A 25350-nucleotide genomic window follows, 5' to 3' on the forward strand; every position below is an offset into this window, starting at 1 on the left:
TATATCACCTATGTCCAAGGGTGGGGTATATTTTACATGACCCATGTCCAAAGGGTGTGGTGTGTTTCACATCACCTATGACTAATATCCAAGCGTGGGGTATATTTTACATGACCTAATTATTCAACCTAAATCCAGGATTAAAGTTGGGTGAAATATTCTGACATGTGACCAGGAACAAGTTTCTTTGTACAGCTGCAGGTGTATGGGATGTTGTTCCTTTTAATGGGTACTGACGGAAACATTCCTTGAACAAAGTAACAGCTTAATACTACACATATAACTTTGGTCAGTTTTAATTATGTTGTTTGCATTTTGTTTCATTCATTTGCTGTTGCATTGAACAGAATTGTTCTTGTTCCTCTACCTTTTTGTTGGGAAGATCTTCGATGCAAAACAGACAACACAAAGGCGCTGTTTTCACAAGCCTTTTCATTTGCAGGCGTGTGTATATGTTACAGTCAATGTGTAAAATGTGATCCACTCAGGAAATTTATAAAATGTCTTAATATTTCAGTCATTTTACAAATTGACAAAAAGATTTGTCCATCTATTTAACAGACTGACTAAGAAGTTATTAAGACGTTCAAAGGGCTTAAAACATCACAATAGACCAATTAGGATGATTAGGAGCTAAAAATATAGAAATGTACTTTGACTTTAGTTTTCTTTTAATCCTATCACTTTCAGTCACTGGGTGATGAAATAAAACATCAAAATGTTTGGAATTCATTATCATAACAAAGCAACTGGACCGATTTTTCAGTCAACAGAATATTCAGGCATTTATAAGTGACATAAGTGAAATGTTTTGTCATTTTACACATTGACCATAACATATCCAAACGATAAAATAACTAATAATCAGGTGAAATATTTAATTTGTGTTAAAAGTCACAAAAGTACAAATGAAAACTGCTCAATACCAAGCAAGTGACTTATCAAACCTTTGTCACCATTACCGATGACGACCCTAAAGGTACCTACATTTCCTTATTGTTTCCAAGACAAAACTATATTTCATTTTGTTGACCAATGTGACGATACACCCTTATACTATCAATAAAAGTGACTTATGTTGTTACCAGTCACCAGTCGCGAACTAGTCAAGATTTCTGGGATATCATCCAGGTATGATGAAAAAAATAAAAAGGCAACAACCAGTCTTGGGGACTTGCTATAGATCAGTGCCCCTTTAAAAAAATCTTCCAAATCTAAGTGAATTTTCTTAAATGCAGCGTCAGAAATTGAACTAGTCCTGTATTCCTTGCCAAACTAGCCAATAGTTAGGGTACATGAGGACGAGTAGACATTTCCCTTTTTTAGGGGTTTTACTATATGTTATCATTAATAAGGACTAGTGGATCAAACCTGTTAGTTTCTACTGCTGAAAATGTAACAATTGTACATGACATGCAAGAGCACACTTTACCCAGTGATCACTGCTCAAGCAACAATGCAAACAAATTATTACGTAACCTCGTTAGAGAAGTCTCGTTAATGACATCTGATACCCCAAGCCAGCACTAACATCATCGCTCAGGCTTAGAGTCACTCCTCCACAAGCCACCCATAGTCTCTTCTCATCCAATCAGAGCCCTTGATACAACTGTGGCAGACAGGTAGGTTCCTTGACAACATGTCAACTAACAAACGAATGGCTATGACAGAAGCACCAAGTCTGAAAATGATAGTTTTTATTTGAAGCTTTTCAGCATTGTCACAGCAGCTCAAGAGTTTGTGTATGTGACTGGTTGAAGTTGCACTGAGGCTACAGACCCTAACGAGATCAGGTGTGCTAGCTATTCATCCAGCTTGAGATCTTTCTTCACTGGCTTGGAAAAACAGGTTTTATGATCCCGAAATAGCGTGGGTAGCATTTACAGTCCTTCTTGCTTGACTGACAACCCGCTCCTTATAATGCAGACTGACCCAGTAAGGATGGGGTAGCAGAGATTAGAATGTATAACACCACCACATAGTGATCAACAGCTTGTGAAATATACACTTTGACCAAAGACAAGTTTCTGGGAGAGAATACAGTTGTTGAGGTATGTTGTGCATGTGAAATTAACGAGTGATACGTACAAGTGTCTATTTCACAGAAGTCTATTTGGCAGTAGTGGGTAGATGTCACCCCACCCTTTATTGAATAGAAAACTTGACAACTCATGCTCCACTGATAGATACCGGTTCAGACTGTCGGGTAGGTAAGTCGTTCATTTCAGATGTGAAGTGAAATGTATTTCATGCCGTATTGTAACAACAGTGATAACAATGAATGATGTTATTGATCTCATTGCTAAAGTATGACGTATTTATACATGTGGTACATTGAAACTGACAACCAAGTAAATAGCCTACATAGGAATGCTGGTTGCCATACCAGTATATTGTGAATTTCATTTCAGCAATGTACAAAGGAAAACTCTTTCACCATATAATCAACATCAACAACCTCATTTCAATCCCAAATCAGGTCATTTATTTCTAAGTGATATTGAAAAATGTTACAAACATTACAAAATTTCGGACGGGCTGATTTTCTGGGACACCGATCGTGATTCATTGTCATCCAGTATGTCCGAATATTATTGAAAATTTTGATATTCAAATAGAAGAATGTCCTTTCAAAAGTTACTTTAATGAACAAATACCATTTGCCTCTGGAAAAATCAGTGCGTCTCAGCATGTATATAAATATTGTTAGCCAGAATGCTAGGGAATCCTTTTTTAAATGAATAATTTATTATCCTCTTTTTCACATGTATCTTTGTATTACGACGTTTTAAAAGACTAGGAAACAAACATGTTAAAACTGAAGGCAAATGTTGACCTGACATTGTGTTTTATGAACTTGTTTAACAGGTTGGGCTGCTCATGATGAGAATCTCAGCCTGCTTAAAGTAGCAACATAAACAAGTCAGAATATATTTGCATTGTGCTGCTTTTAAAACTTACTGTTTCTTAGCTTCAAGGAAGTTAATTCTCAAGTTATGTGCATAAATATTTTGAGTCATTCCTATGACTGTACATATACTGACTTGTGACATGAAACATGGGAACAGGGATATATGTCTGGCACATTCTCAGGCTGTGTTTGTGTTATGATGCATCCAAGTAAACTGATAAGATAACTGGGCCATTTATTTGTCATCCACATCCTGGGTACGGCCCATGGTTAAAAGCCCATTCCTGATGTCCTCTGCCATGACATTGTTTGAATATTGCTTAAGTCGCCTCACTCACTCACTCTCAACTAGCCCCTACAATATTACCCCCACCATCAATACCTGGCCATTTATTACTTCAGCAGCTGTGAGAGAGGTTGAAAGTGACGCTTGCGACAAACCATGAATGAACAATTGTTTGGCTGAAATGTAAAGATGGCATGAATTCCCTACAAATTAATGGAATAGCTTTCACCTCATGCAGACAAAGGCAGCTTTCTTAATGTTTGCTTGTTGCATGTATATGGACGATTTACAACTGCCGACATCAAGCTTAACTGTAACATAATATGTCTGGTTCATAGTCATTTATTATTCATTGTACAAGACAAATGTGGGGCTGCCAAAATCTGATTTGTTAAAAAGTCTGGGTAAAATTGCAATATGAAACCAAGAACTTCGTGACTAACATATATATGAGTAGTAAAATCAAGAAAAAAGTCCACTGCACCAAACTGAAATATGATTATGGAACTGAATAAAACATTTGTTTGCCTAACCCTAAGTCTGTCAACACAGTTAATAACACATCTCTGTGCCTTGAGTTTGAAACCTCCAGTTTATTGAATATATGAACACCTGCGTTGACTTCAAGCCCCTCAGGCTTGTCAAAGTACATTTCACTGCAGAAACATACATCCAAAATTATACAACCTCACCACATTGTAATCATTTGCACAATACCCTACATGAAATTATTAAACCAAACATTATATATATACAATATCGTGTCAATAGGAAGGTGTTAAAATATTTATTTAGTTTGGGTCGGAGCTATGACAATATTTGCTGTTATGTACGCTGCTGTGTTACTGAGTCAATACTGACAGACATCTGTGCATAAGAGCACCAGTGTCATCATCCGTCCCGATACTCTCTCATGGATAACCTACAATCAACACTTGCATAGCCATCAATCAACACCAGAACTGACAAGTTTCTTATCGAATTTGGTTCAAGCATCAAATAAAAGAACCGTTCCTTCCGCACTAATGGTCTATGAAAAGATAATGATTATATTTCCATGCATTGAAATAGCAGCTGGTTAGTTATTGACATGTGCAATGTACACCGGATGGACAAGTGATGGAGGTGATCCCAGTCAGCTGATCCCTGTACGCTTCAACACCCTCCAGTGGTGCAGTGCAATACACCCCCTCAGGCTGTCACTATGTTAATTGATATTTACGAACAATGAAAGGTGTTGATAACATTGTGTTCCAATAACACACCCGGGGGATGTAAAGAAATTATCCAAGATTGCACTTCTCAAGCTTGAATGAAAACATGTGTACCTACTGAGGCAATATTTGCTGATCTCACTAATAGAAGAGAGAGGTTCAAAAGCTCAATGTTGCATACAAATCTCATTACAGAAACAATCAGTTAAATGTGAAAGCTACTTCCCACTATTACTGAATTAAGTCTTGTACAACAAATTAAAAGTGACATTAAGTTGACATCTCTTGTGACAGGGATTGTCATCACAAACAGTGACAAAGGACGAGTGAGTATTGTTTTCTGCCACTTTTAGCAATATTCCAACAATATGACAGAGGGGGGACACCAGAAATGGGCTTCACACATTGTACCCATGTGGGTAATCGAACCCAGGTCTTCGGCATGACGAGCAAACACTTTAACAACTAGGCTACCCAACCACCCCTTAAACCTGTGCATGGGTATTGATACACATTCATAAATATTTCATTTTTTATGTAATCCACATCACTAAAAACCTATTCACTCCCATTTTCAAAGAAAATTACTTTCATATTGCAAACTTCAAAATTCCCTAAAAAATTTGTTAAAAAATAGAGGGATCTAAAAGTAGTAAAGTTACAAACTATACCAAGTTTATCTTCCATCTCCACCCTTCTAATCTGTGACAGGTTTTATGAATACACCTATCGTAACTTCTGTAAACATGGTAACCCCTTCCAGTGATGTCAGATTGAATGCAGACAAGTCATTCAAACTGGATACAAGTAAAGATATTACATATTCAATCTTAAAATCTCAACTACCTGTCGATTGAGTGGACCTGGGAGTATAGCACTCGGTAACCTAACGCCCATTGTCATGTGTCCACCAGACCGAACAGTGTGTACAACCCAACACAATTAGTCAACACCAAACAGCCTTCTTCAAGTCATGATGTACCTTGTGCAAGGAAAAACTTTCTCAAAAGGTTTTATGATTTCGAAATAATTCTCATGCCTTTTTACCCTCTATTTTCATCCAAATCTTATCACAACTTAACAGAACATTCAGTTATATCAAAGGATTTTCAAAAGACATACTACCTAAAAACGAATGTTAATAATTTCATAGTCAAAGTAAAAGGTGAGAAGTAAATTGCTTGTTAAAATTTTAATTTCTTTTTGTATTCATCTTTTAATTATGGTCTAAACTGGATTTTAATTTTATTAACTTGACATCGTCATTTCTTTGATAAACATGCAAATGTACTTAAAGAGCGAATTGAATTACAATACATTGATATTGATTGCAACAGTCGCACATTTCATGCACATTTGTTCAAACAGCAACCGCAACAAACAGCAACAGCATTAGCTGCAACAAAACCAGTGCTAACATTTGTCGCTTTGTTAATCTCATTAGTATGCGATTCTGTCTCGAGGTCCCCATTATGAGGTTAGTCAAATTACATTTATTGATTGAGAGGTCCGAAATGTGACATAGTCTACTTCATCTCGTTTAATCTAAGGAAGGAGAAAGCCTGTATTAATTAGTGAAGAATCAATGTATCTATTATTCATGTCGATCATGCCAGACTCTCAGTTACGCCAGTCACACCAGGTATACGAGTTGCTTCCAAACTTCCTACTTCAAACAGGTTAACAACATCTTCATTCTCGTGATTGTGAGGGTATTGTAAATATGAACAATCTTTCCGATGTTTTGAACCAGAGCACAGCTGTGTGTTTTCTGCAATGGGTTTTGGTTTGCTGTGGGAGTGTCAGACATACACTGATGTACGAGTCTGTGGATTGTAAATCAGAACACAATAATCTTTTTGTAATCGTGAAACATGGTGGCAAGTTTCACAAGAAGTTGCACATGTAAAGGGTACATCAGTAGGTATTAGTCAGGACATTGTTTTAGGTGTCATTTTAACAGCAAAACTGAACTATTTGTCAACAAAATACTTAATAATGAAATCTCTATTTCAGATCTGGAACTTGAACCTCAACAGCGATGTTGTGATGTAGTTGAAGCAGCACAAACAGCGAGCCCTAAATCTGTATCCCATCAACTGGATTAACACACCACACAACATGTCTGCAATTGAGCAGTTGTCAATCACTCTGGAACATGATATTGATGAGCAATATCAGTATCAACCCGGCGAGGTGGTGCGTGGCGCTATATGTATCAAATCCTCCAGACCCACCTTCATAAGGACAATATTCATCACGATAGTGGGGGAGGGCTCAGTCGGGTGGGACGATGAGAGTACTGGAGAGACGTACACGGCCAGCGAGACGTACATTAACGCGTCTAAAGTTGTCATTGACGCTCGGGGAGGACGACCGAAGGGGATTCACGTCGGCAACAACGACTTCCCCTTTGAATACCAGCTTCCTGAAAACCTCCCGTCTTCGTACATCGGAAAATATGGGAGTGTAACATACCTAATGAAAGCCACGGTCAAGGGAGACAAGTCTATTGACCAAGCTATTACAAGTGAGCCGTTTCTGTGTTTACGGAGGAGTCCTTTGCCAGATTTCATAGAAACACCATTAGAATTGGAACGGAATCAGTGTTTCTGGGCTTCATGCACATTCGGGAATGTTTATGTTCGAGCCGGACTTAACAAACAAGGTGGTGTGCCGGGAGAAGATTTGTTTGTTCATGCGGAAGTGAAAAACAAAAGTCGGCGTACGATCACTGCCGTCCAGGCATCTATCATCATGCATAGTACATACAATGCCAAGAAGTACACCACAAACTTTCGACAGATAGTAAACAAGAAACGCGATGAGTATGACCTAACCTACAATGATGGAAGGCGATGGTCATATGTTCGTCTCACTGTTCCACCATACATACCGGAATCAAAGTTGGAATACTGCGATATTATCGACTTGTCGTATCTTTTCCAGTTTCGGGTGGAGTTAACAGGGGGGGTTGAAGTCAAACTTGAAGCTCCTCTCCTGATTGGAGCTCATCCGGCTGGATTGGAAATTCCGAAACAAGAGAAGCCGAATAACAACATCAATAGTCAGTGGACAGTGAAAATGAAGGGGGTTGTACTGGACAATGTAGGAAATGGGTTCGATGAACGTGACACGGTCAATGACTGGCATGGGGGAGTGCCACCAGAGCTCCGGAGTGATGACAGGAGTGTCATCAACAATCCTCTGTTTCGTAACAACTCTTTCATGAATCGTGGCGGGCGTCCTGGGATGAGGAACATACCAGATGAACAGCCAGAAATCATCGAGAACACCAAATTATGAAGAGAGTTATAGAAACTATTAATCATATATTCTGTTTTGGGTTGCTACTGGTCAAAATATTTACTATATGCAAATTTGTAGATAAAAACTGGTTTGAGACTTATAGATAGCCATTGTAGTGTTTCTGATCAATTTACATTAATATTTGGTAAATTAATGTGAAATTGACGAAAAAATTATGGTTTTGTCCATGAATCATCCTATAAAATAAGAGAGAAATCCCAAAAGACATTCTTGCAATTAACAAGGAAATGCACCTGTCAATCACAGACACCTCAATTGACATTGATGAGCTTCATGGAACAATCACATATCAATTTCGTGTACATAGTTTGACAGTTTATTGACAAGCCTTGTCAAGTTTGTGTTGTAAATATCACTGAAATGGATTAGCATGTGTACAGGAATATATATATTACCCAGTGACCATCAAGTGCAATGGACATACTATAGACAAGCTATGTAAGTATCACATAGAGGGTTTTTATATTTATATATAAATATTATTTTACTGCTATTTGTCACTATAACAGTATTGGATATCAAATGTCAATAAATGATTTTACAATTGTCAAAATAATTCTATGTTCTAGTAATCATGCATTTATTTCATAATTTCCAGCTTTAAAGATATTTGAAAACTGTAAAACAGAGTTTGTTATTATGTTCTGCTACCTTACTGTAAGTCCAGCTGTGAAACAGAGTTTGTTATTATGTTCTGCTACCTTACTGTAAGTCCAGCTGTAAAACCATGTTGTTTCACTGTAGTATTCATACAGATGTTTCAGGTCAACATTCAAACTCTTTAAAAACCTTTTTTCAAGGACTAGTTTATGTCTAGGCTAATTAGTCAAAAGAGTGGATATGAAACAGTCACATGATACTTTACTCCATCGTATCGGTATCATTTGCTGGGAGCCAGTGGGAATGATGCTCAATCACCTAACTGTAAACTATGTGTAATTAGAGCGATAAATATTCTTACAAATCAATGGCATTGTGTGTTCAAATCCTTTCAGTCCAAATACAATTTCAGCACTTTTCAAGCACCTTGTTTGAGAAATGGTTAATTTTTTTACTTTTCAGGAACAATGTTACCTTCAAGAACTTTCCAAGTTTGTACCGTGCACATGTTGATTACTGTGGATGAGCAATGTATCAGTGCTTTGTTACCAATGCTTTCATGTAATGAAATGCACAGAAAGTGGAATGGTTTCTGAATATGCTGAGAGCTGGATGTGTTTGGATTCTTGTAACATTCTTCAGATGTTTTCTTTGATCAACAACAAAACAAGAAAGTAACTATAGACCAATGAGGGTGCATTTCTTTTGATGCTCAGTATATGCAACGCAACTGGACACTTTCACAAGCAGCAACATAGTGTATGTATTATATATAGGAGAGGATTTTACTGTAAACATTTTACTCCAAAAGATTCCAACCATGTCATAACACACATTTTCAACACACAAATACTGTATCTAAGCAATTTGATACAAGTTCCCAGTACTGGATTATCAAAAATACTGTATTTGTCATGCTTCATGGTACCTCCCCTTCAAGCAAGCAGTACTGATCACCATATTTGTCAAGAATAGACTTGAATAATCAAAATGTGTTAATGGAGATCAATGTTTTTCTATAACTTGGGACAATGTGACTTAGCATACAGTAAATCTTTCAATGTGGATTCAGACTGTGACAAGCATTTCCTCCGTCCTCTCATTATGTCTGTGTTGCTAATTACCAAACATATGGGCTAATCAAAATCCTGCTATCAGTCATATATTTCTATGTCACTGAACTATGTGTTTCAGCAGTGGGGTACATTGTATTGAAGCATTATGATTGTTTCACGATACGCCTACCTATGTATCGACCAGGGATATAATTCTATATCAATATTCAACAAGTCATAATTTTTTTTTTTTTGCTATAGCCCAGCCTGTGTTACATTCCCAGGTCATACAAGAAAATGTTAGATCAGATTTCATAACACTAAACAAGCCTGGAGTAACCAGTCGTGTGAGTTACCACAAACTGGTTGATAGTGACAACCACTTGGTAGCTGGATGGAGCATTGAGAATGTCATGCAACAACATTGCAATCAAAGTAGGAGGACTTAAGTACTGGGATATGTATCGATACCTAGGGTGGGCGTATCGTGATACCCCTAGTACACTGCTGTTTAGGTACCATCCTGTCAAACATTGGAAATAAAATCGGTGGATGTAGCACTGTGTTTGTCAGCATTAGGTACATTCACAGCAAACATGAGCATCGTTTGTTTCAGTGTCAATACTATTTTTGTTTATTATTGCAGTGGCGTTGATATATTAAAGTTGTTATTAATGACAAAGGAGACTATTGAGTCAATGAGGTTCCGCACACTCAATTGCTTTGATAATGAAAATTATGAAAAAACAATAATACTAATAACGGCAATTATTATTTACATGGTTTAAACAGTTTGTATTCATATAAGTGAAATGGATTTGGAACATGTTCTTACAACTTAGAAAACCCTCTGAAATGTCATGTCACTTGCTTCAACCAGGAAGTGGCTGTGATGTTCAAGAAATCAGTCGTGTGGAGAGAGGACTAGGAACCTAGCAGGACACAAAGAAAACCCGGTATATGTTGGATCAGTATACCACGTCAGTATCCAGTCAGATTATTATTCTGTTGGAGAGTCTATTTTATTATTTTCTTTCATCCATAGCTCTGGCATAGTGTGTGCCAGCTGTGAGATTATGTGCACTGTATTGGGTCACTGCATTACCACTACCTATATAAGTATCAATATATTCATTCAACATTCATCTATGATTACTGTGTGTTGAAAGAAATTATGTATTTATAAATAGTGTTTGAAATGAAGCATGAAAGTCATGGTGACCTTGTCATGATCCATAATGTTAAACATTGAGGAGGGTTCAAATATTTCGGGGTAAACCTTAGGACCCCCTTCATTTCGAACACTGGTAAAAGCACAATCTCATTAAAATCAGATCTTAGTTCTTGCTACCGCTAAACAAAAATCTGAGGACATCCCATTAGGGGTAACGTCAGAACGACCTTTCATCTGACCAATCAGAGCGTCACTTACCAGATCATGAACGTGACAGTCAGAATGTGATTTCTAATCATGCAACCTCGAAAACTTTAACACTGGGTTTTCCGAATGATGGTTACGGGTTTAATGACTGAATCCATACAATCTAGACCATCTATTAGCCATTCCATTCAGGTTTCAATTTTTTAGTTGAGAATTTGTCAAAATATGGTACGAAGCATAGTTGCCAATTTGTAATCAGTGCCGTAAAGCATAAGAAAGGTGCCTTCTGATTCGCTTATGTTGACTTCTTGTCAGACCTTCCACTGGTCGGACAAAGTTCTTGCAAGTTGAGTCTGACGTGTCTTCTTTGTTTAGCGGTAGCAATAAAAAAGATCTGATTATAATGAGATTGGTAAAAGCATTTTTTCATCATGTTTGATCACATACATATATTCCAACAACAATTTACAGTGAGACCGTGCAATATCCACACTTCTAGCAGAATGTTTCAGACACAATCTTCCACAATCAGGATAAAAAGCAAAAAAAACCCAGAATAACCCAACTACGCAATTTCTGTCCAAAAGCAGGTTTTGAAGTTGGCTATTGACAACATGTAGTATGCCTTGACTGACAGCTATGTACGCATGTGACCACAAGCATGTCATTAATGTAAGTGGACACGTCACCAAGCCATGTGGGAACAGTTTGAGAACACAGGGGCCTTATTTCATGTTGTGTGCAGCCACTGAAGCAGGTGACACTGATGACTACACTGCCAGTGCTCACAATGCAGTTTTTGTTGCTAGTTGTTTTGCAGAATTCAACATAATGTTTACCCTGGTCGCTATACATTACAATTCAGACGTTTCATGTCTCCACAGCTGTGGGTCCTTGTGTGATGAGAGGAATTAGGTAGAAACTAACACTTTTAGACCACTTGTCCTTATAATGATAACATATAGCAAACCCCTTCAAACAGGTAAATTTCTACTTGTCCTTATGATACCTTAACTATTGGGCAGTTTGGCAAGGACTACAAGACTAGTGCCAATTTCTAACGCTGAATTAGGTATACATGTCGATATACATAATAGAAGTAAGTGGTACTGGACTGGCCTTAAAAGGCAACTACAGGACTAGTGCCAATTTCTAACGCTGAATTAGGTATACATGTCGATATACATAATAGAAGTAAGTGGTACTGGACTGGCCTTAAAAGGCAACTACAGGACTAGTGCCAATTTCTAACGCTGAATTAGGTATACATGTCGATATACATAATAGAAGTAAGTGGTACTGGACTGGCCTTAAAAGGCAACTACAGGACTAGTGCCAATTTCTAACGCTGAATTAGGTATACATGTCGATATACATAATAGAAGTAAGTGGTACTGGACTGGCCTTAAAAGGCAACTACAGGACTAGTGCCAATTTCTAACGCTGAATTAGGTATACATGTCGATATACATAACAGAAGTAAGTGGTACTGGACTGGCCTTAAAAGGCAACAGTACATGAACATTTTCTTGAAGTAAACAAAAACAACATAATTATGTTTCTTCTCTTTTGTGTGATTATTAACGTGACACTGGGCACAACATTAATGTGTAACGGAGGTAATCAAGTACTGAATAACGCTGAAACAATGTATTTGCCAAGTGACAAAGACAAGAGCTATTGGTTTTTGATATTTGTGTATTCGGCTTCGGTTACATACAGTACATCTCGATGGCCTGATTGGTTGCCGTTTGTTTACAAAATCACACTAATGAGGGAGCAATGTCCTGTTTTTATGATTTCCCTACTATACAGGACATCAACAGATTTTAATTTCTGAATTATGTGGAGACAATAACACAAGTTCTGAAATATGACAATAATTCAATTTTGTTTATATGTATGCCTTCTCTAATTTCACAAGGCAAGATACATACTTCACATGTGTTAAGACAAAATTATCTTTGAAGACTAATCAGCATGCACTAATCAGAAAAGCCAAGGTGCTTTAATGATGTAGAAAAAAATCTTGTATAAATTGTAATCTTTGTGTATAATTTAACATGAATTTATATTTTTATTTATTTTGCAGATTCATTTCTATTGGGTTTATATATTTTACTGTCGAAAATTGAAGAATATTCGCTTAATTATTGTGTATAACCTACCCAACCTACCCTTTAAGCTTAAGAAACATGGATGCAGATCTAGACTAGAAATAGATGGCGGAACATACAAAGACAAAATAAAAAATAAAAAAAGTAAAAAATAATACAAACATAATGAAGGCGTTTTAGCGAAATTTCCCTTAAGTACCTTCCACTGTACAAAACACATGTCATTTACATGAGCACGCAATTAAACAATCAGAACAGAACTAGAATATATATTTCATGCTATCATTTCATCAGATAACAGAGGCCTGGGATATAGCATTGCAAAATGTATTCTTCAGGTTTAGTCAAGCATGGAGTTGTGACTACATACACACAGAGGACATAACAGACCAGACAGGAGTATTACCCTTAACACCAACTTCCTTCATACACTACATACACATGGAGGACATAACAGACCTGACAGGAGTATTACCCTTAACATCAACTTCCTTCATACACTACATACACATGGAGGACATAACAGACCTGACAGGAGTATTACCCTTAACATCAACTTCCTTCATACAGTACATACACGCGGAGGACATAACAGACCTGACAGGAGTATTACCCTTAACATCAACTTCCTTCATACACTACATACACGCGGAGGACATAACAGACCTGACAGGAGTATTACCCTTAACATCAACTTCCTTCATACAGTACATACACGCGGAGGACATAACAGACCTGACAGGAGTATTACCCTTAACATCAACTTCCTTCATACACTACATACACGCGGAGGACATAACAGACCTGACAGGAGTATTACCCTTAACACCAACTTCCTTCATACAGTACATACACACGTAGGACATAACAGACCTGACAGGAGTATTACCCTTAACATCAACTTCCTTCATACAGTACATACACGCGGAGGACATAACAGACCTGACAGGAGTATTACCCTTAACATCAACTTCCTTCATACAGTACATACACGCGGAGGACATAACAGACCAGACAGGAGTATTACCCTTAACATCAACTTCCTTCATACACTACATACACGCGGAGGACATAACAGACCTGACAGGAGTATTACCCTTAACATCAACTTCCTTCATACAGTACATACACGCGGAGGACATAACAGACCTGACAGGAGTATTACCCTTAACATCAACTTCCTTCATACAGTACATACACGCGGAGGACATAACAGACCTGACAGGAGTATTACCCTTAACATCAACTTCCTTCATACACTACATACACGCGGAGGACATAACAGACCTGACAGGAGTATTACCCTTAACACCAACTTCCTTCATCAAGTTATGCAGGCCACAGTTTAATTATTTAATGTTTTACAGATTTCTGCAGACCAGTTTGTTTGGGTTGGTCAAAATAAAAATGAAAATGGATTTGTGCAGCTCAAAATTTTAAATAGACTTACAGTATTCGATGTAATAAGCGCCTGGGGCGCTCTCAAAATTAGAAATAGGGGGCTCTTGTTAGAATATAATTTTGGTGAGAAAAAAAACAGACTTGAAAGATTGTAAATTTCATCGTTTATGATGACAGCCTGAAATGTGGCTAAGGGTATCATATAACACACGAGCGCGTATCATACACGAATAAACTTGTGAACATTGATCAATCGGAAGGGTGCTAATTGGGATTTTTCAGTAGCCAATATATTAGCAAACATCGCCGTGGGCGCTTGTGTCAGTGGTTTGGGGACCAGAAATATGTTAATGCTGAAGGACATTAAGTGACATGATTTCTCAATCTGGAAATTTATCAAACCTAAGACTATTTCAAACGGAATGGTTGTTCTTGCGTCAATGGAGTTTCACTGTTGATGTTAAATTTTCACTATTGCACATTCATATCAAATTGGTATGAAATTGCAAATGTTCACAATACAATATAATGAGGCATTCATTGACATTAATAACACGCAAGACACGACTTAATAGACAAATGCTGATAATCAATATTAAAGAAGCACGTGCATATTCACATTAGGACCAACTATCAAACAACACCCCACGGCAATCAAGTATGGAAGGAAGTATATCTATATATATCTGGACATGTTCATCACAATGGTGTTTTAACAATTAACACGCTATTGCAATAGTGAAAATGTCTCATCAGCCACTACAACTGTGCAGCAGGCACATAGTCAAATTGTCTTAATGATAAATGTATATTTGTACATTTGTTGAACGTTTACACATTTGTGCATGATTGATTGGTTGAGTCAGTCAATTGAACTACGTACATGACACCATATGTCACTCTGTCGGAAGTCGATTTTAATCCTGCTGATGTGTGTGTGAGATCAAGCTTCGAGAAACTGCACAAATTGTCTCATCACAGAACAGTCATACAGTGATTGTCATGCTTTACCTGAGTGAACTCTGAAAGCTGTGATACAGACATGACGTCATGATACAATGGATGACATCACATACTTCAATGATAACACTGAAATGTTTCTGATAAATATAAGTCAAACCTACTAGAGATTGACAGTGTATTTTCGACAGTCTACTAGCCTAAACTTGGTTCTGAGCATCATTTTCAGTAGATATAAGTGTTCTAATATGGACTATTATTAATTGGGTTGACCAGATCAAACAGAATATTACCAGGTTTGGGATTTGGAATATTGGCTAAAATCACAGGCTGAATTTAAATTTTGTCAAGCCACGTTTTTTCAAATTTAGGATTGAGAAAAGAAGATGCTTATCAAGAAATGTATTAACACGCAGCGAAAAGTCAAGACAATTTTCAAATCACCTTAAACTATGATGTTTTTTCACCAATCATACTGTTCAAATCACATTAAACCAAGCTCTTTCACTATAATCTATTTTGATAATTCTAATTAATGTCAACATCGCAAGCAGTTACCTTAATGGTGCATATCAAGATCCTTTCAACTACAATCTACAGCCCATGAAACAATTCTGGAGAAGATATGGCACCAGATCACATTATCTGTCACCCTCTGAACATAGAACAATATATATGACAATCATTATAAAATCATAAATGACAGATTGGATCTCTCAATATGTTAATGACACTGCAGAAACTATAAATCTGATGTGGCCAGGGATCTACCTAGGTTGTATGTCGTATACATGGTGTCTGGTTGTGCATGTGGCGTAGACAAGCACAAGGGTGATATTGACCTACTATGTACACTGGCCCACAGATAGTGAACGGCCTGTCCTGGTTGTAGACTTGATAGAGATGACAGGTAATGTGAGAGTGACGGCAGTATTTATACTAGGCTATTGACAAAGTAAATGTCAGTTTCTCTCTGTGTGTTCAGACATGGGTTTCCCTTCAACGACCAGATTATCTAAAACAGCGACCAGGTTAATCTAAACACATCTCGTCTCACATCCCAGTATAACTGTAAAATATATATTTGTCACCTTTTAGTTGTCAGTTTAGATGTCAATAAAGGTGCAGAATCAATAATTTTGTTTTGTGGTTTGGGAACATTTTCTGCAACTCCCATCCACCCTGAGATTCTCCTTGACTTTAACAATCATCATGTCATGTCATGTCATGTGAATTAGGGGCACGGGTGGCCCAGTCGTCTAAGGCGCCGCATACGCTGTGCAGAGTTGCATCCCTTGGGCACGCCAGAAACCTATGATTGTGGGTTCGAATCCCGGTTCGCCCCAATTATGTTTCTAGGTTTGTCAGCACCATACCCGTGCTTGTGGGTTTCACCGAAGTGGTAAACGTCTGAGACCTGCATCACTTCGGGCTTTCCTCTCACATTAAGCTGACACGCCGTGATATAACTGGAATAATGTTAAAAGCGGCATTAAACCCAACTCACTCGCTCACTCACTCATGTGAATTATTGAGTTATAATTTGGCTGGACTAACGAGTCTATGCATAATCCAATCAAAATTATGTTACTTAATCTACATCTGGTTCTTTAACTATTGTGCAGATTTCAGTTGTTTGCTGGATTTGTAACGCATGTGTACTGCCAACTCAATGTCTGCATAAATTTTCCAAATCCCCCTTATTTTTTAATTAAGGTGCTCATGTGATTTGATGCAAGTCCCCTTTTTATTACAATACGGTGAGGTGAAATCGGGTTTAACATCGCGTCCAAGATTATTGCACTTATATAGTGACGTGTATGCACTCATATTGTAACAACAAGTACCATCTTTTAATGTCTTTTGGTATGACGAGGCCAGGGATCAAACCCCAGACCTTCCGCTCTCCGGGCTGTCGCTCTACCAGTAGGCCATGGAGGCCGGCTAATAAAAATAAGATCAATGCCATAATTATGTCTAACTAAAGATACCAGTTTGGGATATATAATTAGCCACTGATTTGGGACAACCATATTATTGAATGAACAATTAATTCCAAAGGCTAATTACCATGCAGCCATGACATGTTTATGGCTAGAATTACTTAATTGCCATTAATTATAAGAAGCTAATCTCAATTGTTAATCCCCATTGTATTGTGCATTGACTGTCCGCCATCCTGAACGAGCTTATGCAACTATGTCACTTCTCATTATTACTGTTGTTAATAGTTAGGAGTTAATCCGTGTCAGATGACTTGGGATATATTAGCCTTGGTCCAGACAGAAAGAGGAAGGCTGGGGGCTTCAGGGCACCAACACAACACCGCTACCAGTATGTGCTGACCTGCAGGGTTAGAAACTAACAGTTTTTGTCCACTAGTCCTTATAATGATAACATATAGCAAACCCTTAAAATGGGCCAATTTCTACTAGTCCTAAGGATACCTATTGGGCAGTTTGGCAAGGACTACAGGACTAGTGCCAATTTCTAACACTGAATTAGGTATACATGTCGATATACATAATAGAAGTAAGTGGTACTGGACTGGCCTTAAAAGGCAACTACAGGACTAGTGCCAATTTCTTATGCTGACCTGGCATGTAGTGCTTCTTGTATATATCTACTTGCATAGTACTTGCATAGTCTTGTTCTCGCCTTCCTAGCAACGTGCTGGGTCTCTGGGAAGTCTATGTGTGCTCACCATTGTATATATTTGTTAGCACCGTATATATTATGTCTTCTTGCAAATCTATCTGTGGATATGGTACTAGTCGTCCCTTCTGCCTAAGCTAACTCCCTCAAGTTAGAACATGACAGATATATAAAATAAACAAAGGATGGTGCTATGTGTAATGTGTATATGTAATATTAATTACTACATAATGTACACAAGATATACATCATATGTGAGTGTTTAGAGTATTAATTAAGTTTAAATCTGACAGAATTTGTGATGAAAGTACGGACAGATGAAAGTATTTCTAGATTTATTTGAGATGATAGGCCTTTATATCCATAGTTGTAAGAGGGCACTAACGGGATCGGGTGGTCAGGCACGCTGACTTGGTTGATACATGTAATCGATCCCAATGGTGTGGATCGATACCCATATCAATCACTAGGTTGTCTGGTCAAGACTCGATTTTTTACAGACATACAGTTGGAATATTGCTGAGTGCGGCGTAAAACAACAAACAAATAAACAAAATCATTTCCGTAGAGTACTGTATTGATATCATATACTTTTATGTAATATATTAAATTGCTACAAATGTGATCAAATGTGGTACTGTGATGGTAGTGTTGACTGAAGGCAACCGCTGCCAGGGCCAGGTCAGGTTGTGTGACAATGTTTGACAATGTGTGACAATGTGTCACAGACATACCCCAGCTGCTAGGGGGCTGAAGGGAATGTGGAGTTAAATTAAAGTGGATCGATATCCGACAAGCCTGAATCAATACTAGCCAGCTTCATCAGGACAATATGTCGCATTGTCTGTGTGACTGTTATAGAAAGACAGCGTGAAAAATGATGCTATATTAATATGATTCAGTCAATATTGAAATCATGTGGGGAAGCATAGTGTCAAAGTGAGTGAGTGAGTGAAAAATGACACTTTAGCATTATTCAGGCAATATAACAGTTGCTTGTTTTGTTTAACGCCATGGTCAGCCACATTCCATCTATACATCACCAGCCTGTAAATAATCAAGTCACACAAAGTGATTGCCAGGTGTAAGGTCCAAGGCACTGTGAGTACGATTACATGCATACAAACTAACCAAGCGCTCCAATTGGTCACCTCTAACAACCAGCATCAGTTACTGGGGACATATTCTCACCCGTAATACCCACATGGCTAATGTACAGTAGGGGACATCCATAGCTAGTTTCACAAACTGGTATCCTAGCCATAGTGGGAACTGAACCCAAGCCTCATCTGCCAAGATGCTTCAACTACTTGGCCAGCACACCTGAATATTCTAGTTTCCACTGTGTAATTATGGTTCTCATCCATTTTAGAACAAAACTCATAAATGTCATGAAAAAAATGTGTTAAACTATGTTGCCTCCATCAAAAACATAGTTGTTAATTTGTTCATTTCATTATTATTTATTATAAAATATACCTCAAACCAATATTCTTAGAGTATGTTGCCTCCAAAAAAAATAAGTTGTTGGTTGTTTCATTATTATTTTTTTCTTCAAATAAACCTTAAACCAACAATTTTCTATTTTCTCTTTTCTATTTTCTGTGATTAATCTGGGAAACTAGAAACTAAATGTGTGTGGCGTTATGGTGAACTTTACTCTCCTACGTACCACATACAGAGCATGCCCAACATGAAACTGACATGGACAAAGATCACAAGGCAGGGTGTGGTCGGGTATTTCGAAATATTGTGGGAGTCAATTAAGTTTGGCTTGCCTAACATTAAAAGGCAGGGTTCTGTCAGTAAGTCCTACCCGATGTAGATCCTTTGTTTGCACTTAAAGGGACACACCCATATGTACAGTCTCAATCACTGGGTAGTCTCAGGATTATTAATAGAATTACATATAAGTCCCTGTGACATGTTGCATATATCTTATCCATGATTCACCTGACCATGACACGGGCAAAAACATTATGAAGTTTGCATGTGTCAAAATAAATTACCATACAAAATAAATTAGATTTCCATCCCTGTCTGCCTCACTTCTCAACACCTCATCTCACATCTCACATCATTTTATTGTTCCTAAGTATTTACTGATGTAGAAAGTCAATGTGTCTTCTCTTCTAACATGACTCGGTAGAACACACTATATATACTACTCAAGAGAAGTTAAGGGCCACCCGAAATGACATAATAATTAGTATTATGAAAGAATCGGGGGGTCCTTAACTTCTTTAAATTAGTATGCATAATCCTACCAAACATTCAAGCTTCTTGTGAATTACATGTGAATTAAACTGTGAATTACATAATACAAAATGAAATCCTAATTATGGGTGAAATTTAATAATCTAGTGATCCATGCAACTGGGATGTGATTACATGAAGCCAAACAATTCATCAAGCATTGGGCAGGCTCACTGACTTGGTTGAAGCATGTCATCGATCCCAATTGCGTGGATCGATGCTCATCATATTAATCACTGGGTTGTCTGGTCCAGACTTGATTATTTATAGATAGCTGGAATATTGCTGAGTGTGGCTTAAAAGAACAAACCAACCAACCAACCAAGCACTAGGCCACCTGATCCATGTAGTCGTCTATTGTGAGAAGTAGAGTTTGCTGGGGAACTATATCCTTGCCTGGAATTCCCACATGTGACCTAGAATGTCTTGCTTTTCTGAGGCAAACTAAGTATATATCACAACAATCCATGTACTTGTGACTGGTGCTTTAACACAACAGCTGGTCAAACAAAGATCATCTTACAATCAACCAAGCTCCATTAAATATGTGCAGGCTGTGAATCTTTGTGCCATTCAAGATCTGTCAATATTTACAAATACTGTTCAGAGACATGACAGTGAACTTCAAATGCTTGTGAAAACTTGAAACATGTAACGATAAATCATGTATCTACCAGGTAGTATAGCATGTGTTCCTTGTAGGGCCGGGCCGGGTAACTCGGGTACTCGGGGCGGGTGGATACTGCGTAGAGCCGGGTACCCACAGGACTACCTTGACCCATGGTTAGTCACGTGATATATTGTTTAATGACAACAACAATAAAATTCCATGGTTACTCTGGTACAAGTAGATAATGTTTGCATTTCTTTTTGATTATGAACACTTTTATATGTTTGAGCAAACAGAAAACAATTCCCAACATTTTGTACCCAACTTGAGATCTACAGTGGGTACCCGGGTAGGATTGGGTAATAGGGGGTTGGGTACGAGTAGGCCATTTGGACTCGTCCTAGCCCTAGTTCCTTTTAGCAAGAGCCCTGGCAGCAGCTCATGTGTTAAGACAATGTTGTACAAGGTCACTGAGCAGCTAGCAGTTGAAGGGTACCAGGCAGAATACCGTATTTCCTCAAATGATATATTTAGTTTTTGAGATAGTAATGTCACATATGTGTGTTTATTGCCTCAACAATAATCCAGCTATATGACAGCGGCCTGTAAATAATCAACTGTACTATTCAAAACAGTGATTGATATAATGAATGACATTCAGTGCTGTTGGGCAACATGACATACAACCAACCCAGTCAGTGAGTCAGACCAGAAGTCGGTACTTACGACACTGCATTACTGGTGACATAACGACAAGAAATATATACTACCGGTCCATAAATAGACCAGTCCACATTCTGGGTACTCCCGGCACATGTTGACACAACTCATTGTTTTATTGAAAAGGTGGTTGCAAGGTATCTGATAAAAAATAATATGAAACTTGGTGTTAAAAGTGTTCTGTCACATGCTCTAAAACTTCAAGCCACATTCTGATGAAGCCAGTATGTACACTGCACAAATCCACAACACATCAGTCTCTGTCAACATGGGCTTAGCTGTTAAATAATGCATACTTTTGAAATGTATACTGCTGAATAATTTACATATAGGTAATAAATTACCTAAGGTAGAATTTATTATCAATAACCTACATGCATCTCGGACTCTTTGGATGATTGCCATCCTGCATGCATTAAGGATATCCTCACTGAATGTAGCATTGACAGTCTATGTAACATGGTAAATATGTCCATAAATAATCCCGACAGCTGCATAGCAGATGAATGGTATAATAGAAGCGTTAGCCAGACAGTCACATTTTAATGTATACATGATATGCATGTAAGATCGTTTCTTTGTGGGTTAAACGTTTCACAGGGCAATATTCCAGCTATATTACACATGTAAATATTCAAGTCTGGATCAGACAAACCAGTGATCGATGTTATGACCAACATCTCTGTCTGGGTATGATGACATGCAGTCAACCAAGTCAACTAGCCTGACTACATGATCAATTTAGTTGCATCTTACAAAAGAAATGGGTTGGTGGGGACCTATACTATCCTCACATTCATTATAGACTAGCTAAAATAGTGTGGATGCGTGGGTGTGTGCGTGCCTGTACTAGTCTTCCCTAATGCTGATTTGATAGTGCTTTGATAGTGCTACCATGCCCCAGTTTAACATGAATACCCCACTCAGACACAGTTAACCGGCTCCGGGCTGACCAGTCCTTGTTTTAGCCTCTTAATGCCAAGCGCCAGACAGGGTAACCACCAGTACCATCTTTTAATGCCTTTTGGTATGACATGGCTCAACCAGGCGACCAAACCCCAGACCTTCTGATCTCCAGGCGGCACTGTACCACTAGACCACAGAAGCGGTCCACAAATTAGGGGATATTTTAACACTGCATTCAATTCAATAGTGTAAAACTAAGCTCTAAAGCTTTTTCAGTTCTCTTCAATGGCCCTGTTATCAGTGAAATATACAGTCATATATAAAGTCATAGCATTGGTTATCATTGGTTATAGCTAACACTTCATGAAAAGAGAAGTTTGTGAGTCCAATTTAGGAATTTGTACTGACACTGGCTGCAGACTTGGGGATGAACATCACTTTCTGTGCAGGTCTAGATAAATATCTGTATCTTTTTAAAAAACACTGAGTATAATCACATTATATTTATATATATTTTGCATGGGTGACATGTTGGTGGAAAAGAAAGATGTGTGAATTATCATTTTTTCTGAAAATATGTCTGCCAGATCTAACAGCTAAAACAAGTAGCCTTTCTTGAATAGCAACTAATCAAATAAATTACACATTCTGTATCTAATACAATTAAGACACCTGTAAAATTTCACTACCATAGCTGCTGATGGTTAGTGTGGCCAAGGCACAGGATAAAAATGTAAACACATACACTTGTTGTGTAAAACCATGACTAAGACGAAATATCAAAACAAATATTCCCAAAAACGACATTACAATGTAAATATATGCAGCATAATAAGATGAAATGAGTCAAATGACTATTGAAATGAAGGAGTGACGATGCCTCAGACGAGGTTATCTTTACCATAAACAAGATAGCTGTTATCGTCCCTGGGGCGTGTAGCTCCCCTGTAGATAAAATCAATATTGTAGCCTGCTTAATGTTTGCCCAGCTCAACCCACCTCATGAACAATGTAGAAGCCTACCTACCAGCTGAACACTACCCACCAGGAGATGAAATGAACGTGAAATTGACATAAAATTAATGAAACAGCTATCACATGAACAAAAAGACACCAATGTCTGTAGGAGATGAAACACTATATAAAAATAATAATAATAAAAAAATATTATTTTTGTGATCCAATGTTCAAGAAGGGAGTATGTCTGTATTAATTTTTCTCTTAGTAATATGACGACGAAATATACCAAGTCTACCTTTTGGCTGATTTCAGAATAGAAATAGTGAAATATAATGAATTTAAAAATTCTTATCATGCTGTTATTCTCTGCTAAATTCCAAAATCACATAGGAGGTTATAACGAGGAATAACCCTAAAATAAAAGTAACATATTCCTGCATGACCAAACAATGAATCGATGTTAACAAATATCACAGCAATCAATGAACAAAACTGTCATTAACTCTGTTTTCTCAATCCGGTTTACTAATGATGTTCCTAAAACCAATTATTATTATTCACTGATTGTTCAGCAGGCATCAACTCAATCAATAGAAGGTATTACTGGCACTCAGCAGTGAGTGAGTGAGTGAGTGAGTGAGTGAGTGAGTGAGTGAGCGAGCGAGCGGGCGGGCGGGCGGGCGAGCGAGTTTGGTTTTTAAACCGCTTTTAGCAATATTTCAGCAATATCACGGCGGGGGACACCAGAAATTGTCTTCACACATTGTACCCCTGTGGACGACGAACCCCTAACCCTCATTACTCTAATAATGTATTTGTTCAAGGGATCAAAAAACGCCTAACAAGAACCTACGCCTACGTCTTAGGGGAGTCACTATTGTGCTGATAATTACTTGTATTTACCTTCAGTCAATGTTTCGTGTAAAGTGAAAGTGAAACGTGGCACTTAGTCAGGTACGCCTATTTCCCCCAGGGTTTGACAAACTAATTACTTCTCTATCATGTCTGTGGAACTTGTGGTACCGTATTAGAATCAATAAGTACTTTGACTCTTGTTAGGCAGACTCTGTTTGACTGGAAAACTTGGATAGATATACGCTTGTTGGATCTTGGCAGAGTCCTTTCACATCATATAATTTCTGGTAACTATAACACTAAGGCAGCACTTTGTGACAAATGATTTGCGTCTACCACCCCAAAAATGTATTTTGACTCTATTTACACAACATTTTAGTCTCTAAGTTTATGGACTAGTCTTGTGTGATCTTAGAAGAAATTTGACTAGGCTTCAGACTAGTGGCTAAAGTCACAGACCGGAGTTGTAATACCAGATACTAGATTCTGAAGTTAAAAGAAACAGATCATCACTTACTGATCTTATGCAACATATGTTCAGTGATCAAGCAGAAAAATCCTTTAAGATGCAATTTTTTAAGTGTAATGATAAGAAATGTTAATTACACATGTCCCCAAATACTGTTTTATATTAATTCTAACCCACCACTCTATCTCCCAATCTGTGAAAATGCCACAGTATGTCACATTCCTAGTCCCAGCATTGGAGACGTATAAACAATCCGGGGATGAATCTCAGACTGTGATCACAATCACAATATCTGTTTACTAATAAATAATGTTTAATAGCAAATGATAATATGCATCAGTAAGTATAAATATCTATGCAGCTGTATTTTTTGTTATTTGTGAAGAACGGTTGCAGTTGATAGGTGGATTCTGGACATAGTTCCAGCTCAGTCCCTATGGTTGCCACTAATGAGGCCTCAGATGTTCAGACTAATGTTATTGTTTGGCCAGACCAATTTCAATACTTGTTTTACAGATTCATCTTCGCTTCCTTTAGACATTTGCAAAATAAATAAAATAATCTGTAACAAGAAACAACTGTTCTAGTAACATCTTATGTTCTGTCCTGATAATGCCTATATCACAGCAGCTTGTAAATAACCAGCCCTGGGGAAGAAAAATCA

The 25350-nt window shown here is 37.8% G+C and overlaps 2 protein-coding genes across 7 annotated transcripts in view; one reads left to right on the plus strand and one right to left on the minus strand.

Moving 5' to 3' along the window:
• Window positions 1–25350, minus strand: part of LOC139459516 (coiled-coil domain-containing protein 180-like) — a 91043-nt gene that overhangs the window by 37320 nt on the left and 28373 nt on the right. The window lies entirely within an intron of this gene.
• On the plus strand, window positions 1704–9988 carry LOC139459515 (arrestin domain-containing protein 4-like). 6 transcript variants are annotated; one of them, XR_011652694.1, is made up of 3 exons: window positions 1876–2051; window positions 6428–8179; window positions 8804–9985. XR_011652694.1 is itself a non-coding variant. In XM_071241030.1 (2 exons), exon 2 carries the CDS (start codon window positions 6533–6535, stop codon window positions 7715–7717), a length of 1185 nt encoding a protein of 394 aa, XP_071097131.1. In that variant the 5' UTR covers window positions 1704–1869; window positions 6428–6532; the 3' UTR covers window positions 7718–9988. The 6 variants fall into 6 exon arrangements, 5 of the variants coding, with proteins under 5 accessions (XP_071097131.1, XP_071097126.1, XP_071097128.1 ...); XM_071241030.1 differs by lacking the exon at window positions 1876–2051 and adding an exon at window positions 1704–1869 and having other exon boundaries at window positions 6428–9988; XM_071241025.1 differs by having other exon boundaries at window positions 6428–9988.

Source organism: Haliotis cracherodii, unplaced genomic scaffold (assembly GCF_022045235.1).
Source record: "Haliotis cracherodii isolate W230 unplaced genomic scaffold, xgHalCrac1.p SCAF_13, whole genome shotgun sequence".
NCBI lineage: Eukaryota > Metazoa > Mollusca > Gastropoda > Lepetellida > Haliotidae > Haliotis > Haliotis cracherodii.

What these genes read in the sequence shown, in the direction of transcription:
- LOC139459515 (XM_071241030.1), top strand. Translation starts at nt 6,533, where the DNA reads ATGTCTGCAATTGAGCAGTTGTCAATCACTCTGGAACATGATATTGAT.